Raw genomic sequence first — 17,407 nt, 5'->3', positions numbered from 1 at the left:
TTATGTGAAGAAATATTTGATCTGGTTTTAAATCTACTACTTAGTAGCTTCACTGCATGCCTCCTAGTCCCAGTATTTTGGGAAAGAGTAAACAAGCGATTCACATCTACCCTTCCCACTCAGTATTTTCTAGACCTCTATCATATCACCCCTCAGCCATCTCATCTCTAAGCTGAAGAGAACGAGCTGCATTAGCCTTTCCTCATAGGGAAATTGGGAAAGGGTTAACCACTTTGATTTGACTTTTTTTGTTAATATTGGTAGTATATCAAATAAAATAATTGTAACTGTAACTATCCCATCCCATTTATCATTTTCGTTGCCCTTCTCTGTAACTTTTCTAATTGCGCTACATCTTTTTTTGAGATATGGCAACCAAAATTGCACACAATATTCGATGTGCAGCATTACCAGAGCAATACAAGGGCATTATAACATTTTCATTTTTGTTTTCCATTCCTTTCCTGATAACTCCTTATATTCTATTTGCTTTCTTAGCCACCACCGCACATTGAGCTGAGGGTTTCAATGTATCCTCAACGATGACAACTTGATCCTTTTCCTGGGCAGCCACTCCTAATGTGGAACTCTGCATCACTTAGCTATAATTCGGGTTCTTCTTTCCAATATGCATCACTTTGAACTTACTCATATTAAAAGTCATCCGCCATTTTGATCCCAGTCTCCCAGTCTTCACAAGGTCCTCTTGCAATTTTTCACAATCCTCTTGCGATTTAACAACTTTATGTCATCTAGTGGTGTACCTAGGGGGGAGCGGGAGGGAAGTCCAGCCCAGGTGCAAACTCTAAAGGGGTGCACAGTTGGCACTCCGAGTCCGGGACTTCCCACTCTACTCTGCCGCTGCTACTTTCCTGAATTAGCAGCAGTGGCAGCAAATGTCAAATTCAGCCATCACGGGACCTTCCTACACCTCCCCACAGTTTCTAGGCTTCCCCTTGCAATGTCATTTCCTTGTTCTGGAGCAGAGTGGCAGCCGTGGGGAAGTGCAGGAAAGTCCCACGATGAATGCATTTAAATTTACAGTCGCTGCTGCTAGTTCGAGAAGCATACAACAGCGGTGGGGAGGCGAGGTGGCAGGATACGGGATGGCATTGGGGTGGAGGGAGAGAGAGGGGGTAGATGTTGATGAAATTGGGAGTGCAGGGAGAGGGAGAGAGACAGAAGGGGAAAGGATAGAGGATGGAATTTGGGTTGGAGGGAGAGAGAGGGGGCAGATGCTAATGGAAGTGGGGTGGATGGAGAGAGAGAGAATAGGGTATACATTGGATGTTAGTGGGGAGGGGAGAGGAGGAGCAGATACTGGATGGAAGTAGGGAGGAAAAAGAGAAAGAGGAGAGCAGACACTGAATGGAAGTGGAGAGAGGGGGCAGAAAATAAATTGAGAAGGAAGATGAGGGAAGAAAAGGAAGAGGAGAGAGTGAAATGCCGGACCATTGGGAGAAGGGGAAGGAAATAAAGGAAAGGCGAGAGATGCCAGACCATTGGTGGTCCATTTATATTTCTAATTCTCTTATATTTTATAATGTAAACCAATGATCATTTTGGGATGGGGGACCTGAGGAGGGATGTTGAGGATTCTTTGGGGATGTTCATTGTCTGATCCATTAAAAGCTGAGCTACATGATGCTTCTGCAGATTATGTTGTATTTTCTTGTACATTTGGCTCAATAAAAACTATGGTATTTGATTATAATGTAAACCACTTTGTAAAGTTCACAGAAAAATCATTATATTAAGAGAAATAAAACATAATCACAAGCTGCACTGAAGTCTCTTCAAGGTTTGCTTGTTTCAACTCACATCAGTTCTTACAGTGTATGGAATGAAATTATTCAGAACTGAAAGATAAATCAAATATGGTATAAAGGACTACAGCAAAAAAATTTAATTCCCAGAATAAATACAAAATCAAAGATTCACAAGTAAACACTGTATACTCATCAGTTTTACATGCCATGAAACCTTAAAACAGATGATTTCTATGCATACAAAGGCACATCAGGGAGTGGGGGGAAAGAAAGAAAGCTTGCTTAAAATAAATTCTTCTCTTAAAAATTGCTTGCTAGATTAACTAACGGATTAACTATAGCAACTAAAATGTAAGAAAAACAAAAAAATTACAAGAAGCAGATGTTAACTCAAGTACATCTGACAGCACTATAGAAATAATTAATAGTAGTAATAATATAAAAATGTATGGCAAATTAAATTCAGGAAAATCTGTATGACAGAAAAGATGAAACTATTTAAGACAATTATTGTAGTAATGAATGACCTTTGAGAAGTCCAGCGTTATCAATGGAACCAGGGTACACATTTTGATCTCCCATCTGGTATTTGTCCCAGCTGTCAAAGCCAACATACTTTTTCCACTGTTTGAACCAACGGCTATCAACCAAATACCTGAAAGAGAAGAGATTAAAAAAAAAGAAAATTAATGACAGAGGTCCACACACAGAGTTTCAGTATATTAAATCAGTGTTTACATATACAGTGGTACCTTGGTTTACGAGCATAATTCGTTCCAGAAGCATGCTTGCAATCCAAAGCACTCGTATATCAAAGCAAATTTCCCCATAGGAAATAATGCAAACTCTGACAATTTGTGTAAAATCTTCTAATTAACTGGTCAAATTGATTACATTTTAGTGCAGGCCTTTAATACAACTGAAGATATGAAATAAATATTAAATAAGAACAAAAAGAAATAAAAGAAAGACAAAAAGAAAAATAAATGAGGAGTGAGTTGAAATTAGTCATTAAGGTAACTCGGCCACCACAACAGGACACTACCTTTGCAAGCAGCGGAAGGGGCTTTTGTTCAGCTCCAGGAGCAAACAAAAACAGCAGGGTCAGAAGGGAGAAGGATGGCCGTCAGTTCAATGAAGCAAAGTCCCAATGCAGCTGAAGGAAGCAGTCCGAGACAGAAGGCAGGAGGGGCGGAATGACCAAAGGAAGCAGGCCGAGGAGAGAAGGTGGGCCACAGAAGATCAATCAAAGCGAGCCCACCACTGGTGAGACAGAAGGCAGGAGGGGCGGAACGACCAAAGGCAGCAGGCCAAGGAGAGAAGGTGGGCCACAGAAGATCAATCAAGGCGAGCCCACCACTGGTGAGACAGAAGGCAGGAGGGGCGGAACGATCAGAGGCAGCAGGCCAAGGAGAGAAGGTGGGCCACAGAAGATCCATCGAGACAAACCCATCACTGGCAATCACAGCTCTGGCATCCGCTCCAGGTCCTTGATGCACAACCAGACTCCTAAGGCGTACCACAGCCCCACCAATAAGCAGAGACGCTGCACCAAACCAATAAGCAAAGCCCCACCAATAAGCAGAGACACCACACCAAATCAATAAGCAGAGGCGCCACGCCGATCTCGGAGCCCCGCAGCTGCCGTTGAGGGAAAAGCTGAAGGGCCTCAAAGCCAATCACCCTCATCAGGGCAGATCCGGAGCACAACAAGTAGGAAACCCACATTACCAATTAAGGTTAGAATCAAATTTATGAGCTCATACTACAAGACAACACTCGTTTTGCGAGTTACAATTTGCTGGAATGTTTTGCTCGTCTTGCAAAACACTCGCAAACCAAGGTTTGACTGTATATCATACACAGTGCAGGTTGCTAATATAACCAAATTTCTTTAGAGCTCTGTCCTCTCTGTTTTTAAAATTTGGTATAAAGTTTATTTAAAACCTGCTTGGCTACCTTTCAACAGCACACAGCAAAGCAGTTTACAATATAAAAACAAATTTTAATACAGAAATAAACATAATTGGGTTCATTTTCAACAGAACCTTTCCCTTTACATTTAGCAGTTGCAACTAAATGTGTTCCCCTATCTGTGGATTTTCCGTGGCACTATGCAGATATCTAGTGCCAGAGCAGAGTAAAGATAGAACTGTCCTAAATTATACTGTGTAGCTACACATACAGTAATTTAATATTGTCGCTATATGTACAGCAGCTAGCAGTTAGGGTCTTCATATATATTCAGCTTGCATTTTTAAAACACAGCTGAAATCAAAATGACTGCACCTTCACATTCTTCATTGTTCAGTGATGACAGGCAACTAATGTCATTATTCCACAGTAAATACAAAATGTCTTATGTGTGTACGCTGAACAGTGGGCCTATATTCAGTCAGTATTTATCAGTGTGGCTTTGGAGCAAACTGAATAAGTCTTTCTGTGCTGAACAAAAAGGCATAGCATGAAATACTTCTGCTCCTCATTCTTTTTGAGACATGAATGAATTATTGTATTCTGCTGCATTAAAGCAATTGCTCTTTCAGTGGAGTCATCAACTACTGTCATTGATGATGCTGACTGCTTCAAATACTGATAGCTTAGATCAGTGTTTCTCAACTAGGTCCTGGAGTACCCTCTTGCCAGTCAGGGTTTCAGGAAATCCACAATGAATATGCATGAAAGAAATTTGCATACACTGCCACCATTATATGTAAATTTATTTCATACATATTCATTGTGAATATCCTGAAACCCTGACTGGCAAGGGGGTACTCTTGGACCGAGTTGAGAAACATTGGTTTAGATCAGGGATCTCAAAGTCCCTCCTTGAGGGCCGCAATCCAGTCGGGTTTTCAGGATTTCCCCAATGAATATGCATGAAATCTATGTGTATGCACTACTTTCAATGCATATTAATTGGGAAATCCTGAAAACCCGATTGGATTGCGGCCCTCAAGGAAGGACTTTGAGATCCCTGGTTTAGATCATGTCTCCAGTTTGCAGGATCTTTAACCAGAAATTGTTGAGATTTTTCTTGTCCATTTGTGTCAAGAACACCAAAAACTACATAAGTTTTCTTTGTTATACATCATGCCAGGCTGATGGGACTGAGTGCCTCGGGAGTACAGTCGAGACGTTTCACTGATTTGTGGATTGTGGAAGCTGAAGGTTTGCCACCATCTTGGACTTTACTTCATTGCTTAGTCTGTCATCAAAAAAGGTCAGACCAGTCAAAATTTCTGATACGTACCACAGATGTCTGGTGAATGTTGTTGAAGCAGCCTTTGCAACAGCCTTGTTCTGATATTTCTGGAGATCTAAAAGCAAGTTGTTGAGTAGTGCTTTTACAGGAAGAAGTGTTTCATGCCAGCAGTGGATGTAGATGAGGCTAACAAAGAGAACCAGTTCTTTGGCAGAAAAAGAGAACTGCTGCTGGAACAGAAAGATCTTAATAGTGTACATGGTCTTCACCCTCCATCATGCATGGTGGAAGGCCCCTGGTGTTCGAAATGCCGACTTTGCTTTATCTACATCCAAGAAGCCACCAAGAAAAATTAAACAGAGCTCAAGAACTCCTTGTAGTCATAAGAACAAAAGAATTGCCATACTGGAACAGACCGAAGGTCCATCAAGCCCAGAATCCTGTTTCCAAGCGTAGCTAACCTAGGTCCCAAGTACCTAGCTAGATTCCAAGTAGTAAAACAGATTTTATGCTGCTTATCCCAAGCCTTCTCAATAATGGCTTATGGATTTCTCTTTTAGTAAATTATCCAAACCTTTTTAAAATCCTAACTGATTTCACCACGTTTTCCAGCAACAAATTCCAGAGTTTAATTACAAGTTGTATAAAGAAATATTTTCTCCAGTTTGTTTTAAATCTACTACTTAGTAGCTTTGTTGCATGCCCTCTAGTACTAGTATTTTTAGAAAGAGTAAACAAGTGATTCACATCCATCCTTTCCACTCTATTTAGTATTTTATAGACCTCTATCACCCCTGAGCTGTCTCTTCTCCAAGCTAGCCGCTCTAGCCTTTCCTCATAGGGAAGTCATCCCATCCCTTTTATCATTTTCATTGCCCTTCTCTGTACCTTTTCTAATTCAGCTATATCTTTTTTGAGATACAGTGACCAGAACTGCACACAGTATGCGAGGTGTGGCCATACCATAAAAGCGATACAAGGGCATTATAAGATTTTCATCTTTTTTTTCCATTCCTTTCCTGATAATTCCTAACATTCTTGGCCACCGCTGCACATTGAGCTGAGGGTTTCAACACAATGCAATGTAATGCATTCAAGGCTGCTCTGGAGAAAGTTGCAATTTCATTCTGAAGGACTGATGTGTCTGCATCAAACATATTGTCCACAGCAACCTCATATGAATCCTGGCCTATATATGGTCAATTCTGCTGAAATCATTTGAACACCACAATATCTGGTTCTCCATGAACTCCAAACAGTTGGGTGAAGATGCTTCAAAGCACCAATTCCATCATATGTCATCATCAGGCATGACAATCGCTGCTTGGCTGGCCCGGAACCTTTTCTCCAATGTCAGAATTGACATGGGGGAAAGGCTTGTGAGCCGGCCCTGTGCGAATCACTGCATGCATCCTGGCCTGTCCCTGTGCAGAGTTGCTGCTGGGGGGGGATGGAACGTGTCGGCTTGGGGGGGGAGTGCAGTGGGCCGGCATGGAGGAAGGCAGGGAGGGATCCCTGGTGGCAGCTTCAGCGGGGGGCAGGCAGGGATCCCTGGCAGCGCCTGCAGCTTCTATGGATGGGTCAGCTTTGGGGGAGAGAGGGCACGAACTCGACACAGAAATAAAGGAAGGGGCATGAACATGGAGGCACTAACTTGGGACATAGGAGGGAGGGAATAGAAATAGAGAATTGATGGGCATGAGTGTGTGAGTGAGAGATGCTGCACACAGCGAAAGGAAAATTGGGCATAGAGAGAGAGAAGTGAGGTAGAGATGCATGAGGAATAGAATGATGAGAGGGAGAAATGTTGGATATGGTGGAGGAGAGGGAAGAGAGGGACAGATTGAAGGAGATGCAAGGGGGAGGAATGTTGGACATAGCGAAGGACGGAGAGATATGGCATTGTGCTGTAGAGGGGTGATAGAAGGAGAAATGGGCATGGGGCTGGTGGGCAGTGGTGAAAAATGCTGCACATGATCCGGGGGATGAAAGAGGGAGAAATGTTGGATGTAGCAGTAGAGGAGGTGAGAGAGATGCCTGGATCTCTCAAGACAGATGGATAATGAGAGTGAGAGAGGGAGACATATTGCCAATAGGGATGGAGCAGAGAGGAAGAAAAGTTGGACTCATGGAGGGACAGAGAGAGAGAGATGTTGGTTGGGGAAGGGAATGGGGTCTGGAGGAGAGGAAGCGTGCAGGAGGCAGAAACAAAGAAATATTGGAAATGCAAACAGAGACTCATGAAATCACCAGACAACAAAGGTAGGAAAAATGATTTATTTTCAATTTAGTGACCAAAATGTGTCAGTTTTGTGAATTTATATCTACTCTATATTTGTCTTTTTTTCTATAGTTGTTAATGATTGCATATTTTAAAGTCATCTGCCTTGACCTCTTTGAAAAAAAACCTGAATATAAATGATAATTAACATTTTCTGTGCACACAGTGTGCTTTGTGTTCTTCTAATTTTGTGGTTACCATTATGTATTAATGAGATTATATTGTGTGTATATGAAAAATGGATGGAAGAAATTGCGTTACAATTACTACTTTATTATGGGGGGAGCTTGGGCGGGGGTACTTGGCTGGTATTTGTTAGGCTAGGGCAGTGTTTCTCAACCTGAAAGGGAGGGAGGGCGAGGGGGCATGAGCTCAACTCAGAAGGGGACATAGAAGGGAGGGAGCTAGGGGGCACTAACTTGGGACATAGGAGGGAGGGAATAAAAAGGGAGAATTGTTGGGCATGAGTGAGAGGGAAACAGATAGTGCACATGGGGAAAGGAAGAAAGAGGAAAATTGGGCATAGAGGCAGAGATGCATGGGGAAGAGAAGGATGAGAGGGAGAAATGTTGGATATGGTGCTGGAGAGGGAACAGAGGGACAGATTGAAGGGGACGCAAGGGGGAGGAATATTGGACATAGTGATGGAGGGAGAGATGTGGTATGATGTTAGAGAGGGGTGACAGAAGGAGAAATGGGCATGAGGCTGGTGGGCAGTGGTGAAAAATGCTGCACATGATCTGAGGGATGAGAGAGGGAGAAATGTTAGACTCAAGGCGAGGAAGAGAGATGTTGGTTGGGGAAGAGAATGAGGTCCGGAGGAGAGGAAGCGTGCAGGAGCAGAAAGAAAGAAATATTGGATGCACAGTCAGAAGGCAGTGTAACCAGAGACTCATGAAATCACCAGACAACAAAGGTAGAAAAAATTATTTTATTTTCAATTTAGCGATCAAAATGTGTCTGTTTTGAGAATTTACTGTATATCTGCTGTCTATATTTTGTACTATATTTTTTTGTTTTTCTATAGTTGTTACTGAGATGACATTGCATTTTTTAAAGTCATCTGTCTTGACTTCTTTAAAAAAAAAAAGTGAATATAAATGATAACATTTTCTCTGCATACAGTGTACTTTTTATTTTCTAATTTTGTGGTTACCATTATGTATTAATAAGATTATATTGTGTGTATATGAAAAATGGATGGAAGAAATTGCATTACAATTAGTAATATTATTATAGGTGTGGGGTCAGGGGCAGAGCCTGGGCAGGGGTACTCGGTTGATATTTGTTAGACTTAGGGGGTACTTGGCTTGAAGAAGTTGAGAAACATTGTTCTATTGGACAGACATCAGCCAACAGGTTGCAGCAAGGCAGGAGCAATAACTAGGATAGAGAAACACTTCCTTCCTGTGTTTCCTGTAGCAGTGCAGCATGGAGCTTGTTGCTTCAGATCTACATACTTAGGCCTAGAGATGCACAAAGCTCCAACACCATGGAAAAAAATATCTTTGTGGGATCGATTTTTCTTTTACTAGCAATGCTCAGCACAATAGCATGTAAATTATATACATGGTATCCGTGCAGAGCATTGCTGATAAAAGGGGGAGGAAGTGTGCCTGGCGCTTGCTCAGAAGAGCAATCGCTAGCAAAGCTTCTCCTCCGCCCTGTCAAAACAAAATCAAATACTAGTTCCCCTGCCAGTTCAGTTGATCGGGGGCGGAGAATCACCAATCCGCTGAGCCGGCAGGAAGAGCAGGGGCTGCCCTATTCCAGACCCCCATGGTCCACCCCTCCCACCAACATCAAGCTCCCCTTTCTGCAAGGGCCTGGTAGTCTAGAGCAGTGTTCTTCAACCTTTTTACACCTATGGACCGGCGCAAATAAAATAATTATTTTGTGGACCGGCAAACTACTAAGACTGAAATTTTTCAAAACAACATTTCCACCCCATCTCTGCGAGCTTGGTCCCCGCAAACCATCTGATCCCATCCACACAAGCCTCAGTTATGATTTTATATTGAATGTATTTTATTAAAGTATAAAAAGAAACAATATTCTGTACAATTGTCATTTTATAAATACAAATATACAGAGCAAGGACCAACAAAACCCCTGTCTCCCCTTCCCTTCACATATATCCCCTCTACTATCAAGAACACTGAACAAGCCAAATTATTACAGAATGCTACCAGAAATATCATGCTAACAGAATACTGCAGTCACACATGACAGGAGAGCCCCCTGGTCAGAGAGAGCCATAAGCCAGCTGGAAGCTAAAGAATCACTGTCTGGGCTTTGCAGTCCCCAGTTATGTCTCTAGCAGGATATATAGTTCAAATCTGATATATTCTAATGACAAAATAGAAATAAAATTGTTTTTTCTACCTTTATTGTCTGCCCATTTTATTCATGTTTATCCCAGTTTCTGCTTTCTTCTGTCTTTTCTTAATTTTCTTTCCAAGGTCTTCAATCTATCTGCCACTTCTGTCCCTTCCTGTCTTCTACCTATTACTCCAATATCCAGAACCTCCTTTTTCTTCTTACTGCATCCAGCCCGTGTCCAGCATCTCCCACCTGTCTTCCTACTCACGTCAAGTATGCTTTTTTCCTTCACGCTAAAACCTCCATGTCCAGCATCTTCCTGGGTTCTTTTTTTCTTCCTGCTGCTGAGCCAGCCAGGCAACCTACCATCTCCCCCCATCCCATTCCAGTACCTCCCTATTTTCCCCATCTTAATCCAGCAGATACCTTCCATCACCCTACTCCTTCCATTCTTTATTCAGCATCTTCCCCTTGTCTCCCTATTCCCCCTTCACCATGTCCAGCATATCCCCTCTGTCTCCCTACTCCCTCTACCCATGTCCAATATCTTACTTCTGTCTTCATACTCCACTCTCGTGTTCAGCATTTTCCATGTCTCTCTGCTCCCTGCAAGGTCCAGCATCTGTCTTTGTATCCCTATTCTTCCAACTTCCACCTAGTTCCTATAACTATCCTCCCTCAATAAGATCCACCATCTCCCTTCTGTCACACCAATCCCCCTCCGGGTCTACCATCCCCTTCCCACAACACATATATCACATTTTTCCCTCTCCTCATAAACCAGCATCTCTTATTTACACCCTTGGCTGCTAGCCCCGATCCACTTTTCCAGCACTCAATTGCTATCAGCCCTGCCTTCGACCCTGGTCCTGCTAAACTGGGCAGCAATAACAAAGACAAAACCTATCCTACCTTCAATTGTGGGCCCGCTAAATCAGAAGCCGCAGGACCTTTCCTCTTGCCTGCACTGCTATTCGCTATAAGCTCTGCTGGTCTCAATCCTGCCCCTCAAAAACAGGAAGTCACTTCAGAGGGGGGCGGGATCAAGATCGGCAGAGCCCATAGTGATGCAGGCAAGAGGAAAAGTCCCGCGGCGTCTGTCTTTCTTTTTGCCCTTTAATCCGGCCCTGCCAACACCACAGCAGTCAGGCCACCCACTGCTATACACCCAGCAGGAAATTTAACCGCGACGATTTTACCAGCCCTCTGCGGACCAGCAGGAATTTTCTGCAGACCGGCACCAGTCCGGCAGTTGAAGAACACTGGTCTAGAGAGCTGGGCCATCCTTCCCAGCTTGGGGGCTGGAACCCCATCTGGCTGTACGGCCAACAGCCCCACCCAGCAACCCCCTACCTTAAATAGAAGAAAAGGCAGGAGGGATGCCCAGTGTCCTGTCTCAGGGCCCCCCACCTAACCATACGGCCATCATCATCCATGCCTCCTCCCACCCCGTGCCTCCCCTACATACCTTAAATCCAAGGCCGGCAAAAGGAATGCCCACTTCCTACCATCAGCAGGCCATTCCCTTCCCCAGTGCATCTTGGGGGATTGGGCCCCCTGCAGCAGGAGGGAGTGGGCATCCCTTCTGCCAATCCCTTGAAGTAATGAAGGGGAGGCTGCAGTTGCAGGAGAGGTCCCGGATAGAAGAGCACAACTGAAGATCGAATGAGGATATTAGGGCTAGGAGCCTAGAATTGTAAGAGTCGGAGAGGTTGTTAATATGAATGTTAAAATCACCAAGATTGAGGGAGGGAGATGAATGTTCAAGAAAGAAAGCCAGGAGTTAAAGTCAGTGAAGAAGGAAGAGAGGAACTTATCAAGGGGTCAGTAAATGACAGCTACACGGTGGGGCAGAGGAGCAAATAGACAGATGGAGTGGTCTTCAAAGGAAGTGGTGAGACTGAGGTGGAAGAAGGGGTTGAAATCTACAACAGGGTGAGAGTAGCAGACCAACATCACCTCCATGACCAACTGGGTGAGGCATACTGCCACATGCCAGCTGCAATTTCAATATGGCTGCTGTGACTCATCAACATGGCTGCTGGGACGTCAAGCAGAAATCCACAAGTCACAGCATCCATGTTGAGATTGGAACTGACACGTACAGGCAATCAGTCCTACCCATACAGGCTCTAATTTCAAAATGCCTCATGAGACTGCTATTTGAAGTCTCAGCTGCCATGTTGACAATGGAGTCTTCAGGGGAAGGTGCAGATAGTTCCTGCCCCTACTGTGCTACTGATGCTTTTAAGGTAAGCCTGGGGATGGGGGGTCTGGGCCTACAGGTAGGGTAGGATCCGGGAGAGACTCACTTTGCCTTTGTTCTGGAGGAAAAGGCCTTGGAGATGAGCTGCTCTTGTTCAGGAGGGAGAGAAGATGCAGTTTCATTTATGGTTTCTACTTCAGTTGAAACCGAGCAACAAAATTTAATCAGAAATTCAGTTTTGGACAAAACAGAAAAGGACCATATCTGATAATTAATTGCCCAAGAAAGACTAACCATTAGTTGGAGATCATGGTTCAACTGAAGTTTATTGGGATTTATTAAGCACTTTTATGAAAAGATTCACCTAAGATGGTATACAACAATTATAGCTCAACATACACAACTTACATTGTGTTAACAGTGCAACAACAGTAAAATGACAGATTATAAGTTTCTGTTCTTGGCCTTTAGAGTTCTGAAAGAAAACAATTCAGGATATTTGTGAATAAGATATGAAGATGTAATCAGGGAGCAAATTTTGTCTTACCTTCAAGTAAAGCCATAAGAAAAATTAGACTTATTGCTACAGCCAACTAAACATAAGAATAGGCTTACTGGGTCAGATCAATGGTCCATCTAGCCCAGTATCCTATCTTCATGGTGGTCAATCCAGGTCACAAGTACCTGGCAAAAAACCAAGTAGTAGCAACATTCCATGTTACCAATCCCAGGGCAAGCAGTAGTTTCCTCCATGTCTGTCTAAATAGCAGACTATAGACTTTTCCTACAGGACCTTGTCCAGATCTTTTTTTAAACCAGGTATGTTAAGGAAAAATTATGTCCTTACCTGTTAATTTTCTTTCCTTTAGTCACAGCAGATGAATCCAGAAACTAGTGGGATTATGTCCATCAACTAGCCGATAGAGATAGAGAGCACTGAGTTGTCCTCAGCCTTATAGGATTCACAGCCTCCTGGCCAGCCACTATAGTCCTTATCAAAGCATCTGAAATAAAACTTAGTAAACTCCTTTCCCAAACTTGTGATACATGAAAAAAACCAAAACTCAAAAAATGACAATGCAACCGCAGCTGAAAAGCATGCCCGAACTGCGCTCAAGAGCCACAAAAGCTGAGACAGGGTGAGGCTCTGGATTCATTTGCTGTGAGTAAAGGAAATAAAATTAACAGGTATGGACATAATTTTTTCTCCCTTGTTATCAACAGCAGATGAATCCAGAGACTAGTGGGATGTAGCAAAGCAGTTCTAACTTAGGAGGGAAATAAACAACTTATGGACATCCTAACTAGCCCCATATCCAGTCTACAACTACAGACACCTAGAGGACACCTAAGATAGTGTGAAATTCTTCACTTCCAATGCCTGCAAGGCTTCATCCACCAAAGAAGATAACACATAAATGATGGCTCACAACTAAAGAGAGACCTTTCAAGCTACTAAAGCAATAATAGGCTGGAAAGAAGCGAATTGCTGATAAATGAACGAAGAAATCCTCACTAAAGAGAGGAAATGACCCATACCCCTACACACAGAATGCTACCGGAGAAGTATGGGCGACCTCTGATAAACCAAACCCCCATGCACGCAAATAAGTTCTTGTAATTTCCCTGTACCTTGCCCCAGGCGTGAAATTGGAAGAATGCATATAATTTGGCGGTCTAGTCAACCCTTGTGCCTAAAGGGACACCCCCGCCGGTTCCGAAATAGCCGTGAGCACCAAGGAAATGTTAAAATATCTTCTGTGCCCCAACAAAGTATACACAATATAGCAAAGAACATGTGGCCAGTTCCCAAAGGAAACTATATCCTCTGCCGCCGTGCAATGCAACTGGTCTATGCCCAAAAAGCCCCAGTGACCGTCGGTTCTATAGTGGCCCCGGGTCCGCACCTCGCACATCTCAGATGCAGTCAAAAACTGCAAGCAACAAGGTTTATCACCTCGAACAGGAGCCGCTGTTTACTCCATGCGGCCTTCGCGCTTGTCTGTGGTAACACTGGCTCCCGTCTCCTACACGGGAAACACATACTTCCTCCTGATAACACCCTCTGAAGAGGACCGGGAACTGCATAGCTCCCCAACCGATATATGGCAAAGCTATCTCGCAATACAACTGCGAGCCCTTGTCAGCTCCCTCAATTGCCTCCAAAACGCCAACCGCACCTAAAACCTGACAATGCTAAAGGTAACAAAAACACTCACCCGCACTCAACAAAGACTGGGTAACCGAAGAACTGAAACATCATTAGCCTTAAGAGAGTAAAAAAACGCTGTAGAAAGCTGGTATACCTCCAAACTGTGCCTCCTTTTTTTTTTTTTTAACAACGTGGAAAGGAGAAGCAACTAAGGCACAACTGTAGATAGGGAAAGGGACCTGCAGTGAGCAGGTGTTACCCTGAAAAGGATGAGAAAGGGAGCTGGGGGGGGGGCAGGTGTACCTCTAAAGTTGGCAACATTTAGCCAGAACACCCCTCTTTCCAAATATCCAGGCCTGGACCGACATCCATCCACAGAATCCAGGAGCTGTGAAAAACATCTATCAGCCTGCTGGAGATAGAGTATATTGGCTGGCCAGGAAGCTGTGCATCCTATAAGGCTGAGGACAACTCAGTGCTCTCTATCTCCACCTGCTGGTTGATGGACATAATCCCACTAGTTTCTAGATTCATCTGCTGTTTATGACAAGGAACTACTCTTACCCCATCCTCTGGTAATGTGTTCCAGAGCTTAACTATTCTCTTAAGTGAAAAAATATTTCCACCTATTGGTTTTAAAAGTATCTCCCTGTAACTTCAGCAAATGCCCCCTAGTGCTTGTAATTTTTGATGGAGAAAAAAAATAAATCGATACACTTGTATTCGTTCTACACCATTCAGGATTTTGTAGACTTCAATCATATCTCCTCTCATCAGTCTCTTTTCCAAGGTGAAGAGCCCTAACCTCTTTAGTCTTTTCTCATACAGAGGAGTTCCATACCCTTTATCATCCTGGTTGCTCTTCTTTGAATCTTTTCTAGTTCCACTATCTCTGAACATAATACTCAAAGAGAGAATTATTCCTGAGTTGTGGAACTGACTTCCACAAGGATTCATGTTTAAATAAGATTATAAATACAAAAAACACTTTCACCAAAAGGAAAAAAATTTGAAGGTATAATAAACAGAGACACAAGCAGAGACCAGTCTATACGGAGGAAAAAGCCTCAGACAGGGGCCCACCCACCTCCACAATGGTGGAATAACGGTGTTCAGGCGATCACTTCACTGGCATAAAACCTCCTTCTGTAGTGGTCATAACAATGTGTCTAAAAATTATTTTCATTTATATTTTTACTTTCAGATTTGAATGGTAAGAGAAGATAATGACTTAACTTTCTCCTGAGGATCGGAACACCAACGGTGGCCAGCGTTTCACTGTCAAGCTGCCTCAGGGTGTAAACAAGTCCGATCACACTTTCATGTGGACGCTCGCTTGCGTCTCAAATAATCCTTATTTGAGACGCAAGCGAGCGTCCACATGAAAGTGTGATCGGACTTGTTTACACCCTGAGGCAGCTTGACAGTGAAACGCTGGCCACCGTTGGTGTTCCGATCCTCAGGAGAAAGTTAAGTCATTATCTTCTCTTACCATTCAAATCTGAAAGTAAAAATATAAATGAAAATAATTTTTAGACACATTGTTATGACCACTACAGAAGGATGTTTTATGCCAGTGAAGTGATCGCCTGAACACCGTTATTCCACCATTGTGGAGGTGGGTGGGCCCCTGTCTGAGGCTTTTTCCTCCGTATAGACTGGTCTCTGCTTGTGTCTCTGTTTATTATACCTTCAAATTTTTTTCCTTTTGGTGAAAGTGTTTTTTGTATTCATTGTGATATTCACCACATCCGAGTTTTTGTGTAAATAAGATTATAAAACATTTGGAAATAAATTGCTAAACAAAATAAAATTAAGATGTACATATAGCAAAGAGTATAACTATATTAATGTGCTGCTACTAACAAGTTTATAAGAAAACAACTTAAAAACAGTAGCAAATCAACTAAACTGGTATTAAAAAAAAAATCAACCAACATAAGTAACAACAAAAAGCAATATAGAATATGTTTACTATATGTGTCAAAGCCCTAACTTTATTCAAGTAGCTAGCACATAACTGGAAAGAATTCTGCTACTCATTTTCATTAGTTTCATGAAAGACAGAATTGATTAGTAGTAGTAAAAATTAAACTTGGACCTATACCTACAACAAAATGCGATAGCAGCTGTTCCCTCTTATCCTCCAAACACAAGCAACAGGTATAGGCCAGGTAAAAAATCTTTACACCCCATCAGTTCTAACAAAAAGTTGTCAAATCACTTAAGAAAGTTTGAAGCGGATGAACAGAACACAAGCTTTGATTACCCCGAGCTTTCCTTGTCAGATCAAATGAAAAAACCATTCACAGGAGCCGCAGCACTTCTCAGGGGAGGGCGGAAGCTCGTCAGCCTGACACCCGAGGCCCGCGCCCTTCCCTCCTGGCGCCAGTACGGACTCTGAGCAAAGGCGGAAAAGATCTGACACTTCTAGCTGAAAGCGCTCTCTCACACATACAAACAGCAGCAGACCTCCCAGCTCTCACTCCGGTCCTCGGTCCCGTCAATCCCCCGCTCCCTTTCGTCATCCTCCACGCCACTCACTCTTCCCACAGCATCCGCTTACCAAGTGTCCCCTTTGCGGAGCGACGTTTTCAACAACATCGCCACATCCATTCGCTGAGTCTCCAAATCCGCCGCTCCTCCTTCCGCCATCTTCCCCGACAGCCAGCTGGCTGTTGCATTCTGGGAGTGATGTCATACACCTGGCTATCCTAGACAGGCGGACCTGAGTTTGAGCAAGAATATACATGTACAGGCTTGAGCAGAGCTGCAGAAACGGCAGCTGCCACCTAGCGAGCCCGGAGCGAAATGCACCAGCAGATGGTATGGCCTTAGTAAAGACCTCATGCATAATGGTATCAGATTTCCCATCAGCTGACTTTATTATCATAGAAGTTTAACAGATTGTACCAGAGTACTGCATAGTAACTAGACCAGTTTAAAAAGTTATTCAGAACTCAGCAGCCCATGGTTATTAACTGCAGAGACATTGAGGGTGGCCCATCTCAAAGCTGGAGATTTACCACTGCTATATTGGAGCTTGAAGGCCAGTAAGTGAATTTTTTTTCACAGACCCAGCCATGTCTAAAACCAGTTCTGGAACACACACATTTCAATACCTGACATATTCTAAATAATAAATAAGAAAATAAAATTATTTTCTTTTTTTTTCTTTAGTTATTTATCAATTTTACATTTTAACAAAATCAAACATTTTGTACAGAAAGATTATATGAATACAACGCCTTAGGAAAGCTAATAAAAGAACATTCCTTTTCAATAACTTCACTCTAGTCTATTCACACAATCTCAAGTCCTCAAATTGATCCAAGAATCTACGAGTGAATTCAAAGAATAAACTTTATACAGAAAAAGGAAAAAAGGTATCTGATGACTGATTCAAGGGGCTTATATTTTTACATTTTTTTTTTTTTTTACCGTTGTTGATCACTGGAGAAGGACATCATGT

General features: G+C 42.9%; 1 protein-coding gene across 8 annotated transcripts in view; it reads right to left on the bottom strand.

The window, feature by feature from the left end:
* The window catches only part of USP15 (ubiquitin specific peptidase 15), a 323,996-nt gene extending 307,357 nt beyond the window's left edge, over positions 1–16,639 (bottom strand). For 7 of the 8 annotated variants that reach the window (XR_004540670.1, XM_033959056.1, XM_033959057.1 and 4 more), the window contains exons 1-2: positions 16,502–16,639; positions 2,297–2,424 (exon numbers count right to left, since the gene is read on the bottom strand). Coding sequence is in view for 7 of the 8 variants with exons in the window: in XM_033959056.1 (XP_033814947.1) it covers positions 2,297–2,424; positions 16,502–16,590 (217 nt within the window). In the remaining variant the exon portion in view is untranslated. Of the gene's footprint in view, positions 1–2,296; positions 2,425–16,204; positions 16,338–16,501 lie in introns of those variants that run through there. The other variant, XM_033959061.1, reaches the window with a different exon arrangement.
* Positions 16,640–17,407: the final 768 nt, after the last annotated feature.

The sequence above is a fragment of the Geotrypetes seraphini genome, chromosome 9, assembly GCF_902459505.1.
Source record: "Geotrypetes seraphini chromosome 9, aGeoSer1.1, whole genome shotgun sequence".
Taxonomy (NCBI): Eukaryota; Metazoa; Chordata; class Amphibia; order Gymnophiona; family Dermophiidae; genus Geotrypetes; species Geotrypetes seraphini.
Note: the sequence above shows the minus strand (reverse complement) of the source record. Positions and strands in the feature narration are given on the sequence as shown.